Source organism: Limulus polyphemus, unplaced genomic scaffold (genome assembly GCF_000517525.1).
Source record: "Limulus polyphemus unplaced genomic scaffold, Limulus_polyphemus-2.1.2 Scaffold3887, whole genome shotgun sequence".
In the NCBI taxonomy this organism is placed as follows: Eukaryota; Metazoa; Arthropoda; class Merostomata; order Xiphosura; family Limulidae; genus Limulus; species Limulus polyphemus.
The window spans coordinates 27450-38419 of NW_013669497.1; the positions used below are offsets into that span (position 1 = coordinate 27450).

The following is a 10970-nucleotide window of genomic DNA, read 5'->3' on the forward strand; positions in this document are numbered from 1 at the left end:
AAAATTTAACTCACGAGAAAGGGGGGGGGGGTTGACTCATTTTGAACCAAAAGTTTGGACAGACACAATCAGGTCTAAGAAATTACCATCAATTTTTAAAGTAAAAACAAACAATTATTTGGTGATGTATCTTTCTGGACTAACACACCAATTGTGATTGAGAAGAGGAAAACGTGATCACGAACACTTTGAAAATGGCATGTCGCATCCTTCTTAGTGCGCAAACGCAAACATTATGTAAACTTTACGAACGTTCCACATAAAAGTTGCATAAAACCAGCAGCTGTATCTTTGTGCTAAATATATTGATAAGTCTTATGTCAATTCGTCCCCCCCCCTATTGAGACAGTGGTAAGGCCACGGACTTACAACGCTAAAATCCAAGGTTCGATTCCCCGCGGTGAACACGGCGGAAAGCAAACAAACAAATTATTTATGTTGGTCCATTTTGAGGTTTGACTTAATTATCCAATGGGATTAAGTCTGCACGCATTCCTTTTTGAATAGCAGTTTCAACCTTTGCGTTGACCTTACCTACTCACTCAACAAGTGGACCTCACAAAGGTTATTTTGTTCTTTCGAATCTCGTCTTTAGAATTTCGAAGAGGCCGCTTTACCCCAGTGATTGACATCACTTTGTGAAAAATGTTATTCCGCGAAATCGGTACACGGCCCTTAAAAATGACGTTTAACAACATTACATTTCTCTTACAACAAGATCAATCTTAGCATAACAATGTTAAGTAACTCTCGATCGATTGTAATGATTTAAGATCTCAAGGTTCCGACAAATGTAATTGGAGAACCCAATATTATCTTTTTTTTTTCCGACTTATTATCGAGCCCATTAGAAAGACTCTATTCGGGGTTTGTACCTCACGAAACCTGAGAAGGAAGCAGAACAAAAGAAAGCTGAAGTCGGGGAGGGGCAGTCTACACTAACTTGCAAACTGTTTGTAATAGCTTTAAAGCATTGTTTACGTGACATCACAAGCAAAATAATAAGAACATTCGAGCTTATTTAAGAAAATAATTTTTTGATTCTGCAACGTTCTGAAACAAGATAACAAACTTTACTAACATTTTTTTTTTCAACTGAATGTCAGTAATTAAGTAAGAACACTGACCTTCAAACATCCTAAACCAATCAATGCTATTCACGTTAAATAGTATATGTTATAATTATACTTGCGAAATTGTTAGGCCTAAACTTGAAGCCTTTACATCATTATATTTATATAATTATATTAGCAAAACTGTTAGGCCTAAATTTACATCATCATATTTATATGATTATACTAGCTAAATTGTTAGGCCTAAACTTACATCATCATATTTATATTAATTAATTCCTCCAGTGGTAGGTCGGTGGTACGTTTCCTGATTTAAAATCCTGAGTTCGAGTCCCTCACGGTGAACAGAGCACATACAATCTGTTCTATAGCTTAGCCCTAAAATCCAATGCGTTAATTCTTTAATTATATATTGAATACGTAACACATACTGACTGTTTATCTCAACTTAGATATACTAATGATTTATTCAGTAATATGTTTATTCAAATCAATTTTAAATTGTTATTTCAGTTTAATCAGTTCTATCATTAATGTTTTTTACTAAGTAAACGTGTATTTAAAGTTATTCAAGTCTACTGGGGATACCTATTTCAGTTTAATCATTAATGATAGAACTGATAGAATTCGTTGTGAATTCAAATGAATAAAACGGATTTATTGTTACTATGTTTTTTATTGATTTTCATTCACAGTTTCAAGAACAAAAAGTTAATCATTTTCTGATATTTTGTTTCATTGCACAATAATGGGTTTACAGCATACATAACAACCATGTTTTGTGAAGGTATTATAGGTTTACTGAAATTACTTCCGCCATCTATGGGCAAGGATCTGATACAGAAAAAAAAAGTAGTAAATAAAGCTATAACACATTGCTATACTTAATTCTGTCATAAAAAAAATACAAAGTTACGAATAACTTGGATGATAAATGAGATTCCTGTTGGATTACGACAACCAAAAATAACTCCTAATATGTAAATAAACTCCAAAACAGTAAGTCTGTAAACATCAACTTACATATAAGATGTTTAATACACATTAAATTTTGCGAAGGACATCATGATAAGTCTGTAGGGCGCTTTTTATTACACACACACACACACATATATATATGTATATATATATATATACAGACCGGAAACTAGTCATCCGCCATATTGGATTTTTCTATTGGTGTATAATAGTACCACAATAGCACTGCAGTTAATAAAGGTTACAAGTAACGTCCATACGATATGATTGCCTTTCAGTCAAAGAAGTGGTCAAGTCATTCAAGTTTATTTCAGTACGTGACGCGTTTGAACACTGGAGGAAAACATTGGACACTCTGGAGTTTTTTATATAACAAGAGGAGGTTTATAACACATGTATAGGAAACATCTCCAGTCACCTAGAAGGCGAAGAGGATGGTAGAAGATCAGGATCAAAAGAGTGGTCAGAGTCCAAGTTTGGAGACTCTCGTGATTTTGTGGACCTGGTGTGTGCAGCCGTTACGTCTTCAGATGGTTCTGAGCTACGTGAAGATGACTGTTCCTGTTGATGTTTGCCTGTTTGTTCTTCTTCCTGCTTCTGGCGTTTGTATTTCGTCCTTCTGTTTTGAAACCACACTTTCACCTGGTGAGAATAGAGTGAGAAATAGACGGTAAAAAGTGGAATAACAGAATAAGTTGATCTAAACAGAAAAAAAAAAAGAAACTGATAGAACATTCTGAAATTTAAGGAACGTGATAAAATCTGAGTAACACTTTCAAGTGTGAGAATAATTCAATAAAATTTTACTTTCAGATTATAAAATAGCCCCTCACCTTTTGAGATTACGGCTCAAGAGTATAGCGACACCTGTCCATACAAATGTTAATTAACTAACGGAAGTGTCCCAATGAAACACCGGTTTGTTATCGTATACACAGCTTATAATATTTATAGCCACAATGATTCATCAGGTTAACCTGATGACATCACGGTACAACAACTATAACCTAGTTATACACAATGGACTACCTGTGTTGTGTCTACTACGGGTATTGAAGCTCACTTTTTAGCATCATAAGCCTACAGTCTTACAGTTGAGCCACTGGTGGTGGTGGAAGGGGGAGGGCATTCTTTCCTAATAGAGTATATTTACCCTAAATTTGTGGCACGATATGGCCACTTGATTTGAGAGTAAAACGACCCTAGCCTATTTACTAAGTAATTGATATTGTGGTTTCGTTCGTGGTCCCAGAAGAAGGCTCTGGTCACCGTAAACAGTGACACAACAGACTGACTTGGCAACCTTGAACGTTGATGATGGTATCAAATGTTGTTTTCTCACTGTATTCTTCTTGGGAAGAAATAAATGCCTGACGTTTGTGCGAATTCCTCACCAACAAGGGTTAAGGATCCAACTGGTTGATCCAAATCTTTCCTCCGTTATCTGCTTAGTTGTCCATCTCCTGACCAAGATAGTGATGGGAGCAGATAAGCTGAGCAGAGCCCACCCGCGTTGCTAGGACTGAGGCGTGAACTGTCTGTCGTCCATCGTGCAAGACCGATCGCTTTACACCCCGTGGACGACGACAATTAGATCTCAACTTTACCCTGGGGAAAAACAAATCCGCAAGAGATGAGATCACTTATAGGCCCGTGCACCCAAGAACCGAGGACAAAACGTAACACTCCAAACAATGTCTACATTTTGAATTCTTCTGACACCAAAACTAGTTACCCAAACGCGACAATGAAATGTTGACACGAAAAGTCCACAAGGAACAATACCAACATGTTAAATACACTACCTTAACGGGCCTTGAAAGAAACTCGATAAAATGTAAAAGTAAAAATTCCACAAGGAACAATATCAACATGTTACTTTGTGTCACTTTAACAAACGTCTTAATACAATAACATAATGAAAACAAATACCACTGTATAGGTTCAATATTCAGTTTCATGCAAAGAAAGGAAAGATTATAAAACCCAGGTGACGCTAGGTGTACTGAGATAGGGCCGGCAAGGCCTTGTGGTTAGTGTGCCAAACTGAGAATAATAGAATTCACGGTTCTCGTCCCGTTGCCACTTTAACGCGCTCCGTACTTTAGGTCTGTGGATGCACTGTAAGAGTGACGGTCAAATACCATTAGTTGTTTGGACAGTAGTGGCCCAAGAGTTGGTAGTGGGCGCTGTTGGCTAGCTGCTTTTCCAATAATCTATCAGTTCGATATTAGAGACGACCATTCAAAGATAGCTCGTGTACAGCCTTGTAGGAAAATTCCAAAACAAACAAAAAATTTATTGGTATAACAATAATAATAGGTTATGTATGTATGTAATATACGATTATACTTGGCTAAATTATAACGTTTTTTTATGTTTGTTTTTGTTAGAACACAAAATTTATTAACTGAATATGTTTTCTACTAAAGACACTAGTCGTTGGAATTAATGATAATAAATATCAAATTATGCTGTACAGCAGGGTTACCCTGCATAATAAATATCAAATTATGCTGTACAGCATGGTTACCCTGCATAATAAATATCAAATTATGTTGTACAGCAGGGTTACGTGCATAATAAATATCAAATTATGCTGCACAGCAGGGTTACGTGCATAATAAATATCAAATTATGTTGTACAGCAGGGTTACCCTGCATAATAAATATAAAATTATGTTGTACAGCAGGGTTAACCTGCATAATAAATATCAAATTATGCTGTACAGCAGGGTTACCCTGCTGTATTAACGGTTTAGCTTCAACAACTTTCCTTTAATCCACGGTTATTTTGAAAACCCATAATAATGACATAACATCGTGTGGTGTGCAAACAAACTTTGACAGATGAAATATCCAGAATATCCAATGAGATCATAAGAAAGTATCTCTGCTACATATAGAGCTAAAGTCACCCTAATGACCAATAACCACTTCTAGTGATGGGTTTCTTTCTTCAAACACCTTACTCCCCCCCCCTCTCCTAAACAAGGTTAGGCCTTGTTAAGTTTACAAGAGATTTCTTTATTTAAACACCTTACTCCCCCCTCTCCTAAACAAGGTTAGGCCTTGTTAAGTTTACAAGAGATTTCTTTATTCAAACACCTTATTCCCCCCCTCTCCTAAACAAGGTTGGGCCTTGTTAAGTTTACAAGATATTTCTTTATTCAAACACCTTACTCCCCCCTCTCCTAAACAAGGTTAGGGCTTGTTAAGTTTACAAGATATTTCTTTATTCAAACACCTTACCTCCCTTCTCCTAAACAAGGTTAGGCCTTGTTAAGTTTACAAGCATTTCGTGTTTGTTAGTTTTTCAATTTTTATGTGGTTTTTTTCAAGTGACTTTATCCCTGTGGCTATAATGCTAAAATCGGGATTTCGATACCCATTGAGGGAACAGCACTGATAGCCCGTTATGAAGCTTTGGGCTTAACATCAAAACAAACAAACATTATTACTATAGCGTCTCTCGGTGTTCAACATTACTTTCAAAAGGGATAAGAAAAACAAGCTTTCTTGTTTGTTTTGAATTTCGCGCAAAGCTACACGAGGGCTATCTGCGCTAGCCGTCCCTAATTTAGCAATGTAAGACTAGAGGGAAGGCAGCTAGTCATCACCACCCACCGCCAACTCTTGGGCTACTCTTTTACCAGCGAATAGTGGGATTGATCGTTACATTATAACACCCCCACGGCTGAAAGGGTGAGCATGTTTGGTGTGACGGGGATTCGAACCCGCGACCCTCAGAATGCGAGTCGAGCGCCACCTGGCCATGCCGGGCCGAACAATCGTCGTAATAAGTGAAATATTTGTGAAACCAACAATTGTCTTTGTTTACGTCAAACTGTAATTACAGAGTTTTACGAAGTACCGACGGTTTCAGGTATTAATTATATGAGATAAAAGTCTTTAATTGTTTTAAATAAAACTCCTAACTTTACAAAAAGCATTATGGAAGTTGTTGTTTTTTTTTAAAAAAAACACGGCTTTATTTATTACTCTAAGTACACTTTTATAGCTAAATCAAGTTATGAAAAATTCACATTCTGCGTAATAACTGCAGTAAAGTTTCGGGTTTGGCTGTTTACAATAGAGCAAGCACGAGGCACGAGAACGTGACACCTATAGTCACCTGTCTCGAGACTTCACAACGCCAGCTTTCTCTTTAGTCTTACATCTTGTGATTAAGGTACGTTTTACTGGTCATGAACCGTACTATATTTGTGGAATGTTCTTCATAACTTGGTTTAGAAACAGTAAATGTGCGCGTATTTTGCCGGGATTGAACAGGTAATTACGTATTATAGAATCTTTGTTACCCCACGACGTTGAAACTAAAACTGTTTATTACTCCTGGTACTGCTCGTAAGGGGAACACTTTAATAGCTGTTAACAATGCAAGCATGACTCCTTAGGAGGTGGAAATCACTCAGGCTTGAGCATTGTTTTCAATGCATTCCAGAAACACGGCTGTTTAAAAGAACCCGTGATTAGTGTTCTTATTTATACATGTGATCCAAATCATGTTAAACTTTTATGTATACATGTGATCCAAATCATGTTAAACTTTTATGTATACATGTGATCCAAATCATGTTAAACTTTTATGTATACATGTGATCCAAATCATGTTAAACTTTTATGTATACATGTGATAAAAGTTTAACATGATTTGGATGTATACATGTGATCCAAAACATGTTAAACTTGTATGTATACATGCGATCCAAATCATGTTAAACTTTTATTTATACATGTGATCCAAATCATCTTAAACTTTTATTTATACATGTGATCCAAATCATCTTAAACTTTTATTTATACATGTGATCCAAATCATCTTAAACTTTTATTTATACATGTGATCCAAATCGTGTTAAAGTTTTATGTGCACATGTGATCCAAATCGTGTTAACTTTTATGTATACATGTAATCCAAATCGTGTTACCTTTTATGTATACATGTGATCCAAATCATGTTAAATTTTATGTGCACATGTGATCCAAATAGTGTTAACTTTTTTGTATACATGTGATCCAAATCGTGTTAAACAAATCAGTAAATAAACTCAAAACGAAATATTGATAGTTTATTTAAAGTTCATTAGCAATAACAAAATTCTTCATGGATCGAACAAAGTCTGATTTTCCGAGTCAAGTGGCAGCGTTAAGACTGAATTTACAGAACTGATGTCTGCAACTTGCAATTAGTTTAATTACAAGAAATAAAACCACTAGTCAGAAGCTTTACCTGCAACTTTCAATTTGTTTAATAATATGACAAACCCTTCCTATGTCTCTTATTGGAAGCAATTGTCTCGTGTGAAAACGTTGAACTGTTACGTCATTGATCTCAGTTAACATCAGGTTTAAGTAAACATATGTTTCGATTCGCTATCAATCAGACAATTCCGTGATGAGTTACGTGTCTTATGAACGTTGTTTGGTTTGGGTTTTTGGACAGTACAACGTTCATAAGACACCATAAGTTTGGTTTGGGTTTTTGTACAGTACAACGTTCATAAGACACCATAAGTTTGGTTTGGGTTTTTGTACAGTACAACTTCTTAATGTTTACATGCATTACTCCATTACAATACTTAAATCAAAGCTTCACATCATCAGGAGTAACTTGTTAATGTTTGAGTGCATTACTCCAGTACAATTAATTAAATCAAAGCTACACATCAACAGGAGTAACTTCTTAATGTTTACATGCATTACTCCATTACAATAATTAAATCAAAGCTTCACATCATCAGGAGTAACTTGTTAATGTTTGGTTGCATTACTCCATTACAATTAATTAAATCAAAGCAACACATCATCAGGAGTAACTTGTTAATGTTTGGGTGCATTACTCCATTACAATTAATTAAATCAAAGCTTCACATCATCAGGAGTAAAATTCTTACATTAGAACTTCCCTCTATTCTTTTTTTTTTTTTTTCACGGACACAAATACATTACTGTCGTTCAAGTACCATAAACTCCTGGTGATGTGTAGCTTTGATTTAATTAATTGTACTGGAGTAATGCACTCAAACATTAACAATTTACTCCTGATGATATATAGCTTTGATTTCATTATTGTAATGGAGTAATGCACCCAAACATTAACAAGTTAATCCTGGTGATATATAGGTTTGATTTAATTATTGTAATGGAGTAATGCACCCAAACATTAAGAAGTTACTCCTGGTGATGTGTAGTTTTGATTTAATTATTGTACTGGAGTAATGCACCCAAACATTAATAAGTTAATCCTAATGATATATAGCTTTGATTTAAGTATTGTAATGGAGTAATGCATGTAAACATTAAGAAGTTACTCCTGATGATGTGTAGTTTTGATTTAATTATTGTAATGGAGTCTATGACAGTAAGTGTAATATCCATAACTTTCTGAATTGCGACGCGTATTTGGTCCATTAAACACACATACGTATATATAATACAGATGTAGACACAATAGTGATTTAAGTTCACTGGGTGTCGGTCCTCAATTCCCACTGGTGGGATTTCTTTAGGATAATCAGGGAGATGAGTGTGAACCTCAGGAACGGGGAATGAGCCCCATCACTATGAGTGTGGGCAAAAATAAAGCGTGTTTTATCATATAAAATTAAATACTGTTGGAGCCATTAAAGCAGAAACACAATAATTAGCTGCATTGTTTAAAAATAGCTTAGCTCTGGTTCATTAACATTCGCCTGTGATACAGACCGACTGCTTCATAGAATACGTCTGTAACACTAAGGAAAACCGAGCGTGGCCTACTAGGGCTGCGGATTGAAAGGTTCAGAGTGCCAGATGTGAAGTCATTGAACACACTCTGTATTTCGGCTGTGGGTGCGTTAGGAAATTACCAATTGCGTTATCCTATTCAAAGAGTTGAACAAAATCTATTGTGTTGGCGAGAGCTGCTGTCGGCTTTCCTCTGGTCAGTAGTTCAAACTACGGATCGGTGTACCTGAATCGTAGGGATTTCTGACCTGGTGCCGTTCGGGTTGAAAGTTCTAATTTCAGTTCCTACACTGAACAACTACGATTCTGAGTACGTCAGTCTTTAAACTTTGTATGTGATGATCTTGCCAGAATTACTGTGGATTTAACAATACGACTCACCAGAACTTCTGTAAAACTAAATACCGACTCACTCGAGTTTCTGCAGATTTTGTTATTCGTTCCCCTATATTTATTTAGAGTTAGTTATGTTAAGTTACAGCAGTTTGATACTAAACTATTAACTTCAACGAGTCTATCTTACTATTAGACTAACTAACTGAATCTGAATCTGAGTTTCTGTGAGACAGAGTTAGTAACTCACCTGAGTTTCTGTGAGACAGAGCTAGTAACTCTATTGAGTTTCAGTGAGACAGAGCTAGTAACTCTCTTGAGTTTCTGTGAGACAGAGCTAGTAACTCTATTGAGTTTCAGTGAGACAGAGCTAGTAACTCTATTGAGTTTTCAGTGAGACAGAGCTAGTAACTTTACTGAGTTTCAGTGAGACAGAGCTAGTAACTCTCTTGAGTTTCTGTGAGACAGAGCTAGTAACTCACCTGAGTTTCTGTGAGATCGAGACTCCGAGCTAACTGTTTCCTCTCAGCTCCAACCACGTAATGACTCTTTTCAAAAGCGTGTTCCAACTTGAGCAGCTGGGAAGGAGAGAAGGCCGTTCGGATCCTCTTCGGTTTTCTGAACGGATGGAGTAGAAAATCTGGACCTGTGACGAAGGTTTCAACTAGTTACATTACGAAATACATTGTTAATACGGCAACAATAAACCGTACTTTACTATCAATCAGTCATAGCTGTATTTCAGCTCGATTGCAAGAAAGGAGTCAGGAAAATGTTGACTAATTAAGATAAATCTTATATATATATTGTTATCAATTGAAGGGGAATCCAGTACAGCAGTGCGCATGAGTATGAAGCAATTAATATAAATACAGGATCAAATTTTCATAAACGTATTTCCAGCATGGAATCTATAATTTCTCATTGAAAATGCCCTGAAATAGGTTCCGGAGTTGTTGTTTGTTTTAATCCGTTAGAATTTATTAGTCGAAACCGGACATTTTTTTAGTCGAATCCGGGACATTTTAAAAAAAAAAAAAGGTTACAAGTAGAGCCCGGAAAATGATACGAAACCAGTTAAAGCTACTCGGCAATATTAACATGTTAATATTAGAGTTACTTGTTTAACAACAGCTTAAAAGCAGTACACTTGTAACAAGCTCCTCATAACTTAAGTGTGAATAAGTAATAACGTTACGAAGTTTTCTATGTAAGAGATAACACCGCCGATTTACCGCCACGAGCTTGGGCGCGAGTCGCGGTTCGCTTGACACAGACACGGAACTCGATTTGGGATTCCCTTTCGAAGAGAACCGAGAATTTTAACGTATCCGTGGAGTGGAGCCGCAGTGCTTCAACCGAATTTAGGACGAGCGCCAGACGAGACAAAACCGCCGTAACAAATGTTGTGAAGCGTTAGGTAATTTGTAATTCCCGGAGATCGAGTAAATTAACGCTCCGCTGAACGGAAAACACGGACCTCCAAAGCAGATGCATAAAAGTAACGACAGAAATTTGGAGAATGTATCAGCTTGAAGAAAATATATCGGAAAGTAAATCTTACAAAGTACGTTTGTTGTTGTAGCAACAGCAAGCAACACGTAATATCGTAGCGGCAATGATAGCTACTAGCTTGTTGCAACGTTGGAGCAGAGCAGACTAGACACGCTCCACTGTTTGGGGATTCGTTATTGTTTTTTGTTTCATCCAAACGAAGTTCACTATTATATACCTTTTATTATTTAAGGAAATTCTTTCTCCCTCCGTGAGTTTACGTACTACGATGTACGGAATTGTTTGTTTGTTTGTTATGGATTTCGCGCAAAGCTACACGAG

At 36.4% G+C, this 10970-nt stretch overlaps 1 protein-coding gene across 1 annotated transcript in view; it reads right to left on the reverse strand.

The window, feature by feature from the left end:
- Positions 1-2395: 2395 nt before the first annotated feature.
- LOC106470220 (homeobox protein EMX1-like) overlaps positions 2396-10970 on the reverse strand; it is a 31664-nt gene continuing 23089 nt past the window's right edge. The window contains exons 2-3 of the mRNA XM_022398820.1: positions 9617-9780; positions 2396-2693 (exon numbers count right to left, since the gene is read on the reverse strand). Of these exons, the coding sequence (XP_022254528.1) occupies positions 2466-2693; positions 9617-9780 (392 nt within the window). The 3' untranslated portion in view covers positions 2396-2465. The remainder of the gene's footprint in view (positions 2694-9616; positions 9781-10970) is intronic.